The sequence below is a fragment of the Ctenopharyngodon idella genome, chromosome 17 (genome assembly GCF_019924925.1).
Source record: "Ctenopharyngodon idella isolate HZGC_01 chromosome 17, HZGC01, whole genome shotgun sequence".
Taxonomy (NCBI): domain Eukaryota; kingdom Metazoa; phylum Chordata; class Actinopteri; order Cypriniformes; family Xenocyprididae; genus Ctenopharyngodon; species Ctenopharyngodon idella.
Window position 1 is genome coordinate 15,295,887 of NC_067236.1, and position 19,507 is coordinate 15,315,393.

Below are 19,507 nucleotides of genomic sequence, written 5' to 3' on the forward strand. Positions count from 1 at the left end.
GTCATGTTGCCATTTATGAAAATTATGAGAATTTATGAGAATTTAAATAATTTCATTGTTGTTGTTTTTTTTGTTTGTTTGTTTTAAACAATGAATCAAATCAGCTTGGCCTGTAAATGATCGTTAACTAAAGCTAAAACTAAAACCATTAAAATATTTTTTTCATTTCTTGAAAATATAATCTTTTAAAAATTAAAGATAAAAAACTAAATCTTATTTTATTTCAGCTAGTTGCCAAGGCAACATTTGCCTTGGCAACTAGCCAAGGCAACATCTCTCATTTTCATTTAGTTTAAATTAAATTTAGTACTAAAAAACCTCAAACTAAATGAAAGTACAACTAAAATAAAAAAAACTGAGTGGATCCTCCATATATATATATATATTTTTTTTTTTAATATTTAATATTTTTGTTAAAAATGACAAAATGCTTAACCAAATGACTAAATTTCACAATGGCCCCCAAAAAGTATTTGGACACTTAAAATGTATAAATGTCATTGCGTTAGATCAGCAAACTTTTGCAAACTCTATGGCTATGACCCATCTAGAGGTATAATCTTGATAGCCATCAAAAATAATGAATTTTAATGAAATATGAGGAAAAAATCTTTTAATTAAAGAAGTCATTTTTAGCCTTCTAGCAGTGATTCCTTAGAACAGGGGTTCTCAACTCTGGCCCTCGAGGTCCACTTTCCTGCAGAGTTTAGCACCAAACTTGATCAAACTCACCAGGCTGTAACTTTCTAGTACTCCTACAGACCTTGGGTGCGTTCCAATCAGCTCCCTATAGCTTCCCTAGGTTGTGAATCAGTATATTGTTTGTGTACACAAATTTGGGCACTGGTAAGTACAGCAAGGATCCTGGCTCACTACACATTGGGCAACATGACAACGTCCTCATTGTACAACATCAATTCTGGTTTTTATGAACAACAGCAGAACTGATATCTTTCAGATATTATTTTATTTATGTCATTTAAAGTACATTATGTTAAATACTTTGCTTGTTACATATACATGCAACATTTCAGCCGTAAATAAATGATAAATGTTAACTAGATTATGTTCATTACCTACCTAACGATGTATGTTTATGCTGAAATATAATTAAGTAATGCTTCAGGCATCATTATGTGTAGGGAGTTGGCTCATGTGAAATGTTTTGAGCTTCAGAACTTCCGTTAAGGGAACATAGTGAGCATCGATGCTCCTTGGTTTTCACAGTGCATTGTGGACTTTTTAGGGAGCGAACGTTTCAGTGCACTGGAAGGATTTTGCGATTGAGACAGCCCTTAAAATGGCTGACTCCCTGATCAGTACCCTGCTGAACTAGGGAGCTGATTGAGACGCACCCCTTTATTAGCTTGTTCAGGTGTGTTAGGGTTGGAGCTGAACTCTGCAGAGTTGAGAATTAACCTTACAGTGAACACTTCTTCTAAGAACCATTATTTTCTTTTTTAAAAAAGAACTATTTTCCACTATAAAAAATCGTTTGTGAAATGGAAAGGTTTTATGGATGTTAAAGGTTCTTCATGGAAATTATTAACCAACTTGTTTTAGCATTTAAAACCATTTAAAGCAAAGTGTTGTGTGATATTGATCTTTATTTAAAATAAATATAAACCTTTTCGATATTTTTGTGACATTCAAACACTTTTCAACTTCTTAAGTGTTCGAATACGTTGTGGGGCCACTGTATGTTTGTACATAGGCCTTATTAGCCTACCTGTACTAAAGTATAGGCTACAGAAAGTAGAGAACTGCCCAAATAAAAATATCCACCTTGCAGTAGATTATAAAGCTCAGCCGCACCCATGTTCTTTCCTCCCAGTGTATATGGACTAATGTTGTAATGTGACTGTGAGCTGTTAAAGTGCTTCTAACACTCTTTACAACGCGACAAGAACCTCCCGTTCAAATCAGCAAGGCTGTATACGTGCTCTACTTCTGTCGCATTGCGTCGCCTACTGGGCGCGAGCCCGATCAAAGGTCGAATTTACAGCGCAGCTGCGCTGTAAGCAGAGAGCCGTTGGCACTCTTTAACTCGAGTGGTTTAACTAACTTATCGTACTAGCTATCGCTGGGGCGAGGCTTTGACACCATCTATCGAAAATGACTCAGAAATGAGTCTCTAGTGTTCACTGTTCAGATCGGTCGCGAGCACATAGACTGTTAAAGATCCGGCGCGCGTCTCTGGTTTCTTTCTTCAGTTGGTCCTCACACAAGACTGACAATGCCTAAGCCTGTAAGTATTTCGTTTCTTTTTATTAAACATAAAGTTTATCTTTACATAAAGAACAACATAGATAACAGTGGGGAAGAATCTAACTATTGTACAAAATCTCGCACTCGTACATAAATCTACATGCTTATGTCTTGTCTAATTTATGTTTATTATTGATAAATATGTTGAATCCTGTCTTACTTAGTGGTTTCGTATATCTATGGTGACTTACGATAGGCCTCTGTCATAAAGACTCTCATTACATTACAAAAAAAGTTTCATAGTTTAAGATTAGTTTCATATTTTATTCAATATTTTTTGTAATCTGTTCTGACCAAATTCTTAATGTTGAAAGACGTGCTCAGCAGTTTAATCAAGATAAAGCAGCAGTGAAATGGTATGTCTTGTTAATTCTTATGATTAATGGTTATATCTGAAATTACCTAATAATCTTTATATTTAATCTCCAAAAAGGTGTAGTTATCACCTCAAATGTTAGGAGGATACTAACTATAAATTTGATGGTTAACATGCTTGAGTAAGGTGAGTCTTTAAACATTAACTAAACTTAGACAATGAGGATGAGTTCATGCTGTGTTCATGGGTGCAGAATGCCAAAGTAAAAGATTAGCTAGATGCAGATTGTGCTGCTGTGAACATACTTTTGACTTTAGTATTTGAATACCAGGATGTGATGTCACTCTAATTAATGCTGTTAACATTCAAGAGAGTTACTGGTAAACCAGCTTATTCATCAAGGTTTTTTAAATATTAGCTCTTTTAGTGGTAAGAGTGCAATCTTATTGCACACCGCATGGACAAGGCACAAGTTGTGGTAATGTTGAAATGTAAATTTTAATTGTCCCTTTATGGAAAGGCTATTCATTCTTATCAATAATTTCTCTGAGAGAAATATGGAGATACAGCAACAATGCCATAGAAGAACCATTTTTGGTTCCCCAAAGAACCTTAAAAGAACCATTTTTCTTAGTGTGAAGAATATTTTAATAATCTAAAGAAACTTTTTCCACTATAAAGAACCTTTTGTGTGATGATAGATGTTAAAGGTTCTTTATGGAACCAATAATGCCAATAAAGAATGGTTTATTATCAACCATTACAATTGTAAGAAAAGATAATTTGATTAAAATTGATTAAAAGTCCTTCCAGGATCATCACAGACACACTTTAAACCCCAGCTGTATTGTAATTATTGTGCATGCGATTTTCATAAACTCATATGAATCGAGAGACTCATGGAATTTTGTACTTTAACTTTCAAAAATACATTTTTGAAAGACCATTGAAACAAACTAGAGAAAAAAAGATGATTTAAAGAAATGGTGACTAGATACAGCATCATATACATTATAAGCTGAAAGTTAATGTCTATTTCCATTTTCCATGAATTACCCAAATACATTTATTTAATCTGAGATAAGACCTTATTTTAGCTTATGAACAAGTACGTGAGTGGGGCACAAACACTTGTCTGTGATTTGAGGAGTAGCACTGCCTTGTGAGGTACTCTGTACCCTCCAGGCTAATGAGACATGCAGGTCACGCTGTGTTATGAATATGACGTTGTCCGAGTCTTTTTTCCGGTTAGATAAAATGTGTAGTTCTGATGGTTGCCCATGGAGATGGTGACTGCTGGAGTAAACATATAGCACTTATTCAGTCTGTTCCATTGCTGGGACAAATCCAACCGAGAGGACAAGCTTTGAAGATTATAGATTATATCTGCCATGCTGGCATTGAGATTATTAATTTTTATTTGCTTTGGATACGGACAGGCCTGAAGCTAGGAGCTTGTTTGCCACTTACTGACAAGACCCAAAAGATTTTGGCTTTTTGAAAGCATATGTGCTAATGTATTATGTGTGTTGTATAGTTATCATTTATAAAGATACCAAATTAGTTACAGCAGTGATTTAAGGTCTTTTGATACAGCTGGCAGCCCATTGTGCCTTATCTAAGGGCTTGCTGATAAAGGTTAATTTGCATTATGTTACACTGATAGTCTTACTCAGGAGACTGAACACCTTGTGCTACTATTTTATTGTAGTTTTATTCACATCATTATACGTGAATTCTAACTAAAACAGATTTATGTTTGTTTAAAGGGGACAATGAATGCATATTAATTGTCATGAGCACTAATTTTTATCTGCAGTCCCTGCAGTATTCCTACAATTAGTAAAACAATGGTATGACCCATAAAACATTACAAAAAATCATGCAAAACATTGAGAATCTAGACAAAATAATTGTTTTATTGTTTTTCACCATAAATTATAAGGTGAATCATATTATTACTTTAATAATAATAATAAAAAAATCAAAATTTTACCACGAAAGAGTATGTATTGTCTTTTAAATGCAATATTGCTTTTTGCCATACATTTTATAGTAATGTAGAATTAAATAAAAATAATAATAAAAAATCACCATACACTACTTTTCAAAAAAAATGTGCTGGTCAGATTTTATTTTCTTGAAAATGAAATGAATTGAAAGAAATTGCATTAAATTCATCAAAAGTGAAAGTAAAGTAATTTATGATGTTACAAAATATTTCTATTTCAAATAAACATTAAAGGTTCTATTAATCTTTCTATTTCAACCGAAAAATCTTGAAAATTGTACAATAAACACAAATATATTAAGCAGCACAACTGTTTTTCAACATTCATAATAAGAAATGTTTCTTGAGCATCAAATCAGCATATTAGAATGATTTCTGAAGGATCATGTGACACTGAAGACTGGAGTAATGATGCTGAAAATTCAGCTTTGCCATCACAGAAATAAATTACATTTTCAAATATAATAAAATAGAAAGCAGTTATTTTAAATTGTAATAATATTTCATCATATTGCTGTTTTTGCTATATTTTTTTTATCAAACATGCAGCCTTGGTGAGCATAGGAGACTTCTTTCAAAAACATAAAAAAATACACGGCAAGGTTACTAATTATCAAATTACAGTTAACCAGTTTTATATAGCTTAAATTCATCATACCATTCATCATTTCATTAAAATTATATTTTCCGTACCATTAATGGTTGCTCACAGATATTTAGTTTTAAAGGGATAGTTCACACAAAAATGAAAATTCTGTCATCATTTACTTATACTCAGGTTGTTCCAAATCTGTATAAATTTCTTTGTACTGCTGTACACAAAAGAAGATATTTTGAAGAAAGTTTGTAAGCAGGCCACTTTGGGCCACCATTGACTTCCATAGTAGAAAAAAAATGCTATGGAAGTCAATGGTGGCCCAAAGCGGCCTGGTTACAAACTTTCTTCAAAATATCTTCCTTTGTTTTCAACAGAACAAAGAAATTTATACGGGTTTGGAACAACATGAGGGTGAGTAAATGATGAATGAATTTTCATTTTTGGGTGAACTATCCCTTTAAGTGTTAAAAATGGTTGCAACTTTGTATTGTCAGCAGTAGGTGCCAATAGTTCTACAGTAGTTGGCCAGTGTTGGTCAAAACATGCAGATCATTTACTTGCTGATGTGGCTAAATACTAACACCAGGGTGTAACGGTTATTGCAGTGTGAGGATTATAACACTTGACACCTTTCTCTTGATTAGAGTCACTAAATGTGCACTAATCCTGGATGTAAGAAAGTCTTTTATTTATGCTTTGTGAATAGGAACCAATAACAGGTAGAAACCATTGAACTGAAATGTTGATGAGTCTGAAACATTTGTTGCACAAGTTTGAAGGGTTTATCTTTACAGCTCTAGAGTAGTTCACATGAAAGTTGTGTAACTTTGCCAGTGCTTGTAAGACTCTGTCAAGGTTCACCGGGTCGTTATGAAAGCTTGTGTAAAGTGTGCTGGACTGAAACATGACCTTGAACAACAGATTGTCACCATGGAAGTCATGGAATCTCTTCTGGAAACAGATTTTTAGTTTTAGCCTATTTCTTGTTACTGTTGTATAGAGTTTTCTTCATTAGTTTAAGTAAATTATGAGTATGTTTTGTTTCAGTGTCTACTTTGTGAAATGCAAAACTAAATCTCATAAATTATAAAAAATATAATATAGTATGACAGATTAATAATGTCACACCTAATGTCCGTTGAATCTGTTGAAACCTTCTCAGATGTCAGTTGTCTGGAGGATATTGCATAATACAAGTCTGTCATAAGGCTTTATTACCATTGACTTTGTGTAATTTTGCTGGCATAACATTCCATGATTATAGTTCACATGCCTCTGATAGTTCATGTTCTGACTGATGTGATATTAAATATCTGATATAACAATGGTGTGAAGTAATACATTAAAACAAACCTTTTGTTCTGTTGTAATGGCATATTTAATATTTCTGTACAAATACCAACACATTTTTGCTTTTATTTATTCTGATGCTTGATACAATGACAATGAAAATACACTCACTTATGTTCGTTCTTTTCAGATCAATGTCCGTGTCACCACTATGGATGCCGAGCTGGAATTTGCAATCCAGTCGGTTACATCAGGCAAACAGCTCTTTGAGCAGGTAAGCAATGGCTCCAGAAATTTTCCTAATCATTTTTATATAGCTCAAGGCGGCATGCAAGGAAACAGTAATCATGTGTTTTTTAAGCTAAGGGGTAAATTGTGTCCACTTTATATACAAATGAGGGAACATTTTTGTAGTTTCACATTGCCTGCTGGGAAAATAACTCATGCATACACTGAAAACCCTGACGCTCAAAATAATTAATTGGTTTGAGTAGGACAAACTTAAATTAAACAAACTAGTTCAGTCAAATGAACTTTTATGAGTATTTTGCACTTTCTTTTTCTTTCAAGTTCACAGAACTTATATATTTTAAGTAAACTGAGCTTTCATTGTTTTGAGTTGTATTAACTTATTTCTTTTAATTTAGACGAACTTAAGTTTAACTGAAACTGGGCTGGGATTTCTATTTCCCAGCATGCTTTGCCCATGGAACTCGAAAGGGAGTGTAAATGCTAAAATTAGCTAGTAATAGCTAGCTAAGTTTACACTAATAAAAATGTTCACTTTGAGGTTACATGAAAACTTTAAGTTAAATGTATACTCAAACTGTAGTGTACTTAAACATTTCAAGTTAAGAACAATTAAAATCTATAAGTACAAAATAAAAATCTGCCAGTTCTGCTTACTTAAACTTTGAATTTCTTAACTTAAAAATTCTAAGGCAACTGATTACCTCAAATTTTTTGAGTTTTGCCAATTTATTCGGGTTTACAGTGTATTTCAAAACTAATGGGGAAAAAACTCACCAAGTTTTAAGAATCTCCTCCTAAGTTGATATTTACTGTATATGCACTTGCATATGAGTAATTCTTGCAAACTATGTCCTACTAGGCAATGTAAATGCACTACTTTTGTTTTATCACAGTGACTCATAAACTTGTAGTGACTTGTTAACTTTAAAAAAAACTCTTTTTGTAACAAAGCTTTGTAATAATAGCAAAAGCATTTATTTTTCTTACCTTAGAGACACACCTGAATTCATACTCATGACTACAGTCACTGGGTGTAAATCATTTTTCAGATATTGTTGAGATTAGTAATGTTGGACTACCTTGGTATATGGTGATTGGTAAGGCAAGATATGACAGGACTATATATGGAAAATAACCCCTAAGGTGGTGGACACCGTCTCTCCCTATTTGTACATACCTAACTGATAAGAGGTCAGTTTGGTTGGTAGTTTCCCTCCCTGTTGATAGCATAGTTCCTATTCTAATCTTCCTAGAGCAGAGACTCTCCCATTGTTTCGCCTACAACATAACGTCATGCTTGTTTATCATGTGCTGCAGGTGATTAGGTATCATGTTTTAAATTTATGTCATAAGAATCAAAATTTGTTTACATTTAGTATTGTGTTAGTCTTGTGTAACTGGTTGAATTTTATCCTCTGTGTTCATGTATTCAGGTGGTTAAGACGGTGGGTTTGCGTGAGGTCTGGTACTTTGGTCTGCAGTACACGGACAACAAAGGCTTTCTGACATGGCTGAAACTGGAAAAAAAGGTATTTTTGATTTTATACAGGAAATTGTATTGTATTTGAACCTATATTTGCAACACTATGTCAATAAATAATAAATGCTTAGTAGTCACAATGCTTGGATTAATGTTAAAAAAAACACGTTAAAGTCCCCTATTATGCTTTTTTGAATATTACCTTACATGCAGTGTGTAATATATCTGCTTGTGAGTTTAAAAGGTCTGCAAAGTTTTAAAGATCAAAGTGCACAACAAATAAAGTTTTTGTCTCCTAAAAGAAAGAATTGATTCTGAACTGCCTGAAACAAGTTGTCAGCAATTCCAGTCTCACTTCCTGTAACATATCTATGTAACAATGTAACAAATTTGCATAATTCCAGTCTATGTTCTTTATTGGCTGCCCGCGAACGACATCTACTTTGCCCCGGCCTCAAACGCTGTAGTTGTAGCTGAGACTGGAAGAGTTTGGTTTGTGTTGTCGACATGTTGAGAAGACGCTGTTTTCAGCAATGCGAATCCACTTTGATGCACTTCAAAAGGATGAGGACTCGTAACTCGTGGAATTGATATGGGGAAATAAAGGACGGCATCATTACTGTTCATAACACTTTGTATACAAGCACTGAGGAAGATCTGGAGCTAAAATTCAGATGTGGTAATGGGTGTTTCGTTTCCAACAGGCACTGTAAGTGATTGACCAATCACAACAGACTGGCCCGTTTGACCAATCAGAGCAGAATAGGCTCTCAGAAAGGAAAACTTAAAGGCACCCAACCCAAATATACAGACTAAAATATCATAGAGATTTGGGGGTATGTAACCACCTTAGCAAGTACCCAAAACAACCTTCCACAACAGCCTGACAACAGCTTAGGAATGTGCTAAAAACCACTGAGAACGCTATGGGTGGGGATGTAATAGTTATTTTACTACTCTTTTACTACTCTTACATTTATTACTGTGAAGGCTAACTTTCTGACATGTGATTGAATTTGCTTTTGACAGGACTGTGTACTTGCAACATAATACAAATTTAAAAGGATAGATGCTAAAATTCAGGTTTTAGAACAATACTTCAGTTTGTCATTATAATTAACTCTTATTTTGTAGAGTTGGCGTATTTTATTGTACATATAATCACCTAATATACATAGTAATACTTATCACAACTGTTGTATTCTGGCAACACAGTAGACTTGTGTAGACTGCCAGCCAAATAAACATTGACCACTACAGGATTCCTGTTAGAGAAGTCACAAGTCATGCAGGTGATGTTGAACTTTGATTATTGCTCAACAAAGGTGGAAATAAGAAAAAGAATAAATGAAATCAATAGCTGATTCACTAAAATATCTGCATTGTATCATGGAATCTATATAAACAGAGAGCTGAACATTGCCATATAGTCATTTACTTTGTATGTTAACAATCACTCTGTATGTTCTTCATTCTGATTTCATAGGTGTCCTCTCAAGATGTAAAGCAAGAGAACCCTCTGCAGTTTAAGTTTCGGGCCAAACACTACCCTGAGGATGTGTCTGAGGAACTGATTCAGGACATCACAAAAAAGCTTTTCTTCCTTCAAGTGAAGGAAGGCATCTTGAGCGATGAGATCTACTGCCCCCCGGAGACAGCAGTGCTACTGGCCTCATATTCTGTACAGGCCAAGTTTGGAGACTACTCACCGGAATCCCACAAAGCTGGATACCTGTCGTCTGAGCGGCTCCTGCCTCAGAGGTAAGGGGGGAAGCTGCTCAAAAAACATGAATCCAGTGCATTCTAATGATTCAGCGAGTTAAATGACTTAAATAAAAGGTGCTCAGTCCTGTTCCTGGAGGTCTACTTTCCTGCAGAGTTCAGTTCCAACCCTGCTTCAACACCTGTTTGTAATTATCAAGTGTTCCTGATGATTTGATTAGGGTTGATGCTATATTTTGCAGGAAGGATTATGACTCAGCACAGTTATCGTGATTTTGCCAATTAAGACATATTAGTGGGTCAACATATTTTGTTGATCCTCGAACAACATTCCTGTCTCAAATGTTAGTCCTAACCCTATCTCTACCCCTAAACCTAAACCTACCCATAACTTATCCTTAGAATCAGAAGGAATGATAGTTGAAAGTTGAGCCCTGGTTGTAAGCCTAAACTTGGCATAAACTGTAAACTTGTCCCTCAAATCTGATTGGTTGTTCGGAATGTTGTTCCAGGATCAACAAATATGTTGATCCACAAACATGTTGTACTTGGTGTAATCACATTCACTGACTGGGTCCACCTGATTTAAATAAATAGTTAACCTTGTTTAAAAAAAGCATAAAATACTGGAAAGAATTTAAATGGTTGCTTCCAACTTAATTATTTGAAGTTTATCCAACAAAAAAATAATTTTTCCCCCCTTGAATTTACCATAGTGTGCAAATATTTTTAAAATCACTTTTTTTTAAAACCACAGATTAAACCAAGTTGGTTAAACATATTTTAATTAAGAATGATAAAGCTGATATCAGTTGTACATGTCAGCAGCATGCATAGTTTTGGATCTCAAACAAAACTGACACAATTTTATAATTTTAATATTAACTTACAATACAATTGTCAGGATCTGGGGCTGTATAAGGGCATGATGATGGAAAAATAAACACAAACAGTTTATTGACAATAATACTCAGAACATGCATGAGATCGCAGGAGTAATGTAGAAACAAAACCACATAAGCATAAAAGAACTGAGGGCGTAAATACACAGGGATAATTAACGGAACAAGCAACAGGTACATAACTCAATCAGAAGAAACCATGGAAACAAACTAGTAACAAAAACTCAAGAAAACAGTGAAAGGGAACAATAAAAAAAATGAAACCAAAACACAATTAAACCTACCATAGCCCTGACAACAATAATTTTTTCAGCATTTTACTGAAATCATTATCAATTGTTGCAACAAATTACTGTAAAAATATAAATAATTGTATACATATACACATGTTTATGCTTAATGTTGGTGCTGCTTCTAACCATATGAAAATCTTTTTATCCAGCTTTATATATTCATTAACATAAACACAAACATTTACATTGTTATTACTTAATATTCCACATGTGAAAATAAAATTAAAAGCATTTAGTGTTACAAGTATAATAAGCACATACCACTTTTCTTCAAAATATAAATGCTGTCTGAAAAGTAGATTTAGTGAAATATTTTTTAAATCTTGTCAAATCTACAAAAAATTTTCACAAAATCTTTTTGCAAAATCTTGTCAAATCTTTGCATATGTTCTGACCACTTCTAAATAAATTACAGATGAAGAAAATTGAGACACTGAAGACTCTAAATAGACACAAAGACGTTTAATGATGAAACCATGTGTACAGTTTTATTTATGCAACATCCTGAAATTATTTTAGTTACATATATGTGCGCAATGTCTAACAATTTTTCTTTTATAGTCACAACACTTTAGACACACTTATGATTATGCCGCAAGGTGTGTTGATTTGATATTCTGTGTATACAGAGTGCTTGACCAGCACAAACTGTCTAAAGAACAATGGGAGGAGAGGATCCAGATTTGGCATGAGGAGCACAGAGCAATCCTCAAGTGAGTTTGACTTAAATGTTCCCATTCAGCTCGCTTTCATATCGCTCCACAAGTTTATCATTTCTACGAATTCTGTGCCACCAGGGAAGATGCCATGCTGGAGTATCTAAAGATCTCACAGGATTTGGAGATGTATGGCGTCAATTATTTTGACATCAAGAACAAGAAAGGAACAGACCTGTGGTTAGGCGTGGATGCTTTGGGTCTTAACATCTATGAAAAAGATGACAGGTAAGCACTTTTTGTGAGCAAGATCTGATTATTTAGAAATTCTGTCAGGCTAGTTGGGGATATTGGGGTCAGTGTGGTAGCTGCCATGACTTTGTGGTTAATGACCTACGGGTGACTGTCCAAACCCACAACATGCCAAACAAGTCAACATGAATACCTGCTGCTTATTATTGACAGGTCATTGCACTCAGTGACCTCTAATGTAACACAAAGTTTGTCATTTTTGTAATGTTTGTTGACAAAAAAAAAAAAAGACATTACAATTACAAAAAAGGTAAAACATTGCATGTACTTACAATAGTAATGACAGTAAATTATCCATAACATTCAAGTAACCCTAAACCAAACCCTGATTCTATGGTAAGTACATGTTGTTAATTAACATTACTCAATACTTAAATGTATAATAATTACACTGTAATAAGGACACCTTAAAATGAAGTGTAACCAAAATAAATTTTGGCTGTTTTTCGTTACTTAGACTGACTCCAAAGATTGGATTTCCTTGGAGTGAAATAAGGAACATCTCATTCAACGACAAGAAGTTCATAATTAAACCCATTGACAAAAAGTCTCCTGTAAGTCTTTGCATGAATGATTTTGTCTTTTTTGCCCCTGAAATTATTGTATGTTGACAAATAATAATGACAAATAGGAGTATCAAAAGTGAAGAAAGGAAAAATCTTTTAAAATCATTTAAAATACTGTAAAACATTTAAAAGTTCTTAGAAATGAACTCTTTGTATTTATGTTGGTTTCATATGGTTTAGAAAACCTTAATACCATTTTCAAAGCTTAAATGTTATGACTTAATGATAAATGTCATGTGGTGTTACCGTCTAGTTGAATTCATCTTGAATACATCTCAGTGAACACATCTTTATCAGCATTTTCCAAAATGTTTAAAAAATGTTTTTCAAGGTAAAAAAAATCTTTTTAGAAATATTGTGAATTACTAATTAATTATATCTGAAAAGAAATTTCATTAAAACTAAAACATAATGCCAGTCTACTCAATTAAGTTTTCTGAGACTTTTTTCTTTAATATATATCAAGACATTTGAAGCCCCTGCCCTGATATTTTTCATGTTATGCATCCAAAATACATCCAAATGAATTGTAATTCAGAAATTAAAAACATATTCTTCATATAAGACGTATATTCAAGTCATATGTACAGAATTGCATTTTTAATGTATTTTTTATTATCCAAGAAGGCTGGTTATAAAATATTTGCCCAATTATTTGTGCATATGACATTATTAAGTGTGTCACATTCTGTTCTTTCTCTCTTGCTTTTGCAGGACTTTGTGTTCTATGCGTCTCGTCTACGTATTAACAAGCGCATCCTGCACCTGTGCATGGGAAACCATGAACTTTACATGCAACGCAGGAAACCTGATACCATTGAGGTGCAGCAGATGAAGGCACAAGCCAGAGAGGAGAAACACCAGAGACAGATGGAGAGGTGAGGACACAGTGTTCATTGCCCAGAGTGCATCATTATATCGCAATGAACAGCTGCCCTTATGAGCACAGCAAGACACCAGGAAGCTCAGGCCAGAGCATCACTAATTGTAGAACTTTGTTGGCCACAAAAAAATGTAATTCAATACAATGGTAACACTTTACAAGAAGGTCTCATTCGTTAATGTATTAACTAACATGAACTAACAATGAGCAATACATTTGTTACAGTATTTATTCATCTTTATTAATATTAGTTAAAAAAAAAAAATCATAATTGTGTTATAATCATAATAATGTTAACTACTGAAACCTTATTTTAAAGTGTTACCAATAAAATATTTAATTTAAATTATTTTATTTATTTATTTTCTTTGTGAAATTTTCTCACAGATTTTTCTTTTTGCATTGGGAGTCCATTAAGTTTGTTTGCTACCTGTTTTCTTCCCAGAGCCCAGCTAGAGAATGAGAAGAAAAAAAGGGAGGCAATAGAGAAAGAAAAAGAGATGGTGGAGAGAGAGAAGCAGGAGATGATGATGAAGCTTTTCCAGTTTGAAGAGCAGACCAAAAAGGTTGAGAGAGGTAAGAGTATTTTCTAGATGCCTTATCATATATATATAAAAAGCATTATTATTATTATTATATTGCATATTTTATTATACAAAATCCTGTGACCACCCTACTTTGCATATGCTAGCAATAAATGATGAAATAATAATTGAGTGACTGCTGCCCCCTTCTGGTTGATTTTGTGTATTATTCAGATCTGAGAGAGCAGTTTGAGAGGGCACGGGTATTGGAGGAAGAGAGGCGACGAGTAGAGGAAGAGGCAGCACGTTTGGAGGCTGAGAGACAGGCGGCACTGATGGCTAAAGAAGAGCTGGCCAGGCAAGCTGAGGATCAGATGAAAACTCAGGAACAACTGGTAAGTGGGGGACAATTTTACACACAAAATGTTCCTAAAACAGTGACAGTTTGTGTAACTGAATTTTTTGTTTATCTACATTAAAATGTACCTTTTGGTTTTCTGTATAGGCAGCAGATCTGGCTGAGTACACTGCAAAGATTGCCTTGCTGGAGGAAGCCAGGAGAGTCAAGGAAGAGGAAGCCAATGAATGGCAGAACAGGGTGAGTTTTGAACAGTGTTGAAGTCATAAAAAAGTGGAAAATATGGTTAAATTCTTCTCGTAACAACTGACCTCTCCACTTTTCTCAGGCTAAAGAGGTGCAGGATGATCTGGAGAAGACCCGTGAGGAGTTGCAGCATGTTATGGCGTCCCCTGTGACTGCTGCCCCCATGGCTGCCCCCATGGCTGCCCGGGCCATGATGGAGGAGCCCTTGGAGAACGATCATGATGATCATGAGGAGAACAATAGCACCTACAGTGCTGAGTTCCTTGTGGAGGGCATAGAGGACCACCGCAATGAGGAGGAGCGCATCACAGAGGCAGAGAAGAACGAACGTGTGCAGAAACAGCTCATGGTAACATGCATATCACCTTTCCTCAAACATAATTATGTATGGATTCGTAGTGAGGATGGTGATTCATCCCAATCATTCATCAAATTCTGATTCTGAAAAACACCTAAATTCCTACATTGATTTGTATAGTAACTATTTTTGTAGGTTCTGGACTTTTTGTCATTCTTTCAGGAGATTCAGGAGTCATTCACAAATGAAACAAGCCTTATCATCATTTTTTTCAGTCTGTTCACATACATAAACAAGCATAACACTAACTTGTAGTGAGGAATTTGATTCGTTCAGTGATTCAAGTCTTTTTGATCTGTAGTTTACATTAATACACTACTAAGTGACTGTTTTTTGAGTATTATCAGAAAGTCATAGTGTAACTGATACAACAGATTCAGTTAAAAAACTAAAACATTTACAATTAGTTTACAATTACAAGCCTTATTATCCTAAATTACTGTATATTATATTAGGCTGTTCATGAAAGACATGCTTCAATGGTTAATTAACCCAAAAATGAAAATTCTGTCATTAATTACTCACCCTCATGTCGTTCCACACCCGTAAAACCTTTGTTCATCTTCTGAACCCAAATTAAGATATTTTTGATAAAATCTGATGGCTCAGTGAGGCCCGCATTGCCAGCAAGATAATTAACACTTTCAGATGCCCAGAAAGCTGCTAAAGACGTATTTAAATCAGTTCATGTGACTACAGTGGTTCAACCTTAATGTTATGAAGCGACGAGAATACTTTTTTGTGCGCCAAAAAAACAAAATAATGACTTAATTCAACAATATTTGAAGCTTTACGAATCTTTTGTTTCGAATCAGTGGTTCGGAGCATGTATCAAACTGCTAAAGTCACGTGATTTCAGTAAACGAGGCTTCGTTACGTCATAAGTGTTTCGAAACGTTTCGAAATTTCAATGGTTCACGTGATTTTGGCAGTTTGATACTCGCTCCGAACCACTGATTCGAAACAAAAGATTCGTAAAGCTTCGAAGCTTCATAAAGCAGTGTTTTGAAATCGCCATCACTAGATATTGTTGAATAAAGTTGTTATTTTGTTTTTTGGCGCACAAAAAGTATTCTCGTCGCTTCATAACATTAAGGTTGAACCACTGTAGTCACATCAACTGTTTGAAATATGTCTTTAGTAGCTTTCTGGGCATCTGAAAGTGTTAATTATCTTGCTGTCAATGGAGGCCTCACTGAGCCATCGGATTTTATGAAAAATATCTTAATTTGTGTTGATGAACGAAGGTCTTACGGGTGTGGAACGACATGAGGGTGAGTAATTAATGACAGAAATCTCATTTTTGGGTGAACTAACCCTTTCATTCATACAATTTGTATATGAACAACATGGCACGTTTATTCGTTTCATTCACGTCGAACGTGTTTCGTTCAGTTGCACTGATCTCAAATCACCAATTTCAGTTCAGTACGCACCATTCGTTCAGTTACGCCACTACTATGAATTATACTTCACTTCCGAATATTCGATTTCAATTGTCCTGTTTGGTATTTACACTGTGACTAACTGTATCTTAAATTATTTTTAGGCCCTGAGCTCTGAGCTGGCCGATGCCCGAGATAACTCTAAGAAGACTCAGAACGACATTCTGCACAATGAAAATGTACTAGCCGGGAGGGACAAGTACAAGACGCTTCGTCAGATCCGCATGGGCAACACCAAGCAGAGAATAGATGAGTTTGAAGCCTTGTAGTGGCTGATAAATTCTCCAGTAAACCTCGAGCACCAGCAGCGCTCTGCTCATGTGTGAATTTATCTAATTGCCATAAATGGTTTCACTTTGTATTTGCCATTTTAAATGACTGGATTATTTACACAGTCTGCACACACTACACACTGCTGTACACACTAGTACAGTAACTCTGTTTTTTTGACAAACATGGACAACATCCTCATTCAAGGCACTAAAATGTGTATTTTTTAAAGTTTGCCTTGAGAACACTCTTGAGATCCTATTTATGCTAATTGTGCCAAAGGCCTTGGTTTGAGAAATTATGTCATCTTTTATGGGAACCTTTTGAATGTGGCTAACTTAAGATCTTTATGTGTCATGAAATGCATCACTTCCTCACAAAAAGGAGGTTGTATGTTTGAAAAGAACAAATATATATATAAAAAATGTGCAAATATATTACGAGGAGTGTAGATAATTATGTAAAACAGGAATGAGATCAAATAGTGGCCATAACAAACAAGTCAAGTCAGATTTTGATTCAAGAAATGCTGCATAGTAAATTAGATTTTCTGTGTAATATTTTGAAATAAAAATATGAAATTGATTTGAAACTGTTCAGTTACTGTGGGATGAGAAATGCATGGTCAAACATGTTTTTCACATGTTTTGGATAAGGTCTGTGGCAAAAATGTTTTCAAAGAAAAGAAAAAATGCAGTCTAAGAATTGTTTGACAAACACAGGAGCACAATGTCTTGACAGCGGAATTGTTCAGGATAGCAGAAAGGTTTGCATTGTCTGTTTACCCAGATGTCCTTCAGTTATGCTGGGACCATTAAAAGAACTACAGTTTCATTTGCGCTGATGTGCAGAGAGGCTGTTAAAGGCAAATTATTATGCAAAGGCTGCGCCTGCATGAGCCCACAAAGGACCACTGATATTTACTCAAGGACTAGAGCGTTAATTATGTTGCTAGACAACAATTATGAAGCCTGGAAACCATTTGTTGAAATATGCAAAGGGTCAACTAACATTACAAGGGGTCTGGATTACTGTGTTCCATTGGAAAATGTTTCAGCGATCATTAGCTAGTGGTTTAGTTCCTAGAAAACCTGCTATAAAAATCTTCAACAGACTACAATGATTTTTACTGAAAGCAGGAATGGTCTATTAAGTTTTTTTTCTCTTAAAAAGGCTAAAACATCAGTTTATGATTATTATTTTTTTAATTTATTATTGATTTATAGATTACCATTGTCAGTGATTATTATTACACTTTTTAAATTCAGGAATCTGTACATGTGCAGTATGTTGTGAGTTGTGACCATTATATTATTTTATATTATATTATACTGATAAAGCATAAGCAGACTCTTTCAAATACACAAGGGGATTAATTGCAGAAAAGATGCCCAGATTTAAAGCTTTTTTAAAAGAAATTATTTTTTTTATTATTTATTTTTTTCATGTAAAGAAAATGGTGTCACTTTACATTACATTTTCTATATTGCACATCATATCATCACATTAATAGCAATAGCTTACTCCAAAACGCTCTGAAAAGTGACACATTCAGTAATTACTTAAAGGAATAGTTCACCAAAAATGAAAATTCTGTCATCATTTGCTCACCCTCAAGTTTTTCCAAACCTGTATGACACACTGTAGATATTTTGAAGAATATAGCTAACCAAACAGTTGATAGGCCCCACTGACTTCCATAGTATGAAAATAAATCCTATGGAAGTCAAAAGAGCCCATTAACTGTTGGTTACCGACATTCTTACACGTTTGAAACAACATGAGAGTGAGTAACTATGCCTTTAAAGGGGCTATATACAGAATTCAGAAATCTGTGTTATTAGCAACACCGGTGGACGTTAAGTGAACTGCAGCCAGCAATTTATTGCTCGTGTTCGCACTTGTGTACACGTAGTTAAAGGGATAGTTCACCCAAAAATGAAAATTATGTCATTAATTACTCACCTTCATGTCGTTCTACACCCATAAGACCTTCGTTCATCTTCGGAACACAAATTAATATATTTTTGATTAAATCCAATGGCTTAGTGAGGCCTCTATTGCCAGCAAGATAATTAACATTTTCAGATGCCCAGAAATGTACTCAAAACATAATTAAAACAGTTCATGTGACTACAGTGGTTCAACCCCAATATTATAAAGTGACGAGAATACTTTTTGTGTGCCAAAAAACCTTCAAAATAACGACTTTTCAACAATATCTAGTGATGTCTGATTTCAAAACACTGCTTCATGAAGCTTCGAAGCTTTATGAATCTTTTGTTTCGAATCAGTGGTTCGGAGCGCCAAAGTCACATGATTTCAGTAAACAAGGCTTCGTTATGTCATAAGCGTTTCGAAATTTCAATAGTTCACATGACTTTGGCAGTTTGATACGTGATCCGAACCACTAATTTGAAACAAAAGATTAGTAAAGCTTTGAAGCTTCATGAAGTAGTGTTTTGAAATCGGCCGTCACTAGATATTGTTGAAAAGTCGCTATTTTGTTTTTTTGGTGAACAAAAAGTGTTCTCGTCGCTTTATAACATTAAGGTTGAACCACTGTAGTCACATGAACTGATTTAAATACGTCTTTAGCAGCTTTCTGGGCATCTGAAAATGTTAATTATCTTGCTGTCAATGGAGGCCTCACTGAGCCATCAGATTTTATCAAAAATACCTTAATTTGTGTTCTGAAGATAAGCGAAGGTCTTACGGGTGTAAAACGATATGAGGGTGAGGACTTAATGACATAAT

General features: G+C 34.6%; 1 protein-coding gene across 2 annotated transcripts; it reads left to right on the forward strand.

The window, feature by feature from the left end:
• Positions 1-1,971: 1,971 nt before the first annotated feature.
• ezra (ezrin a) lies at positions 1,972-17,335 on the forward strand. 2 transcript variants are annotated; one of them, XM_051867681.1, is made up of 13 exons: positions 1,972-2,248; positions 6,674-6,757; positions 8,169-8,264; positions 9,702-9,976; positions 11,762-11,845; positions 11,930-12,076; positions 12,558-12,654; positions 13,381-13,544; positions 13,995-14,125; positions 14,308-14,468; positions 14,579-14,671; positions 14,760-15,026; positions 16,585-17,335. In XM_051867681.1, the coding sequence occupies exons 1-13, from the start codon at positions 2,237-2,239 to the stop codon at positions 16,747-16,749; spliced, it is 1,776 nt and encodes a 591-aa protein (XP_051723641.1). In that variant the 5' UTR covers positions 1,972-2,236; the 3' UTR covers positions 16,750-17,335. The 2 variants fall into 2 exon arrangements, with proteins under 2 accessions (XP_051723641.1, XP_051723642.1); XM_051867682.1 differs by lacking the exons at positions 1,972-2,248; positions 8,169-8,264; positions 9,702-9,976 and having other exon boundaries at positions 6,699-6,757.
• Positions 17,336-19,507: the final 2,172 nt, after the last annotated feature.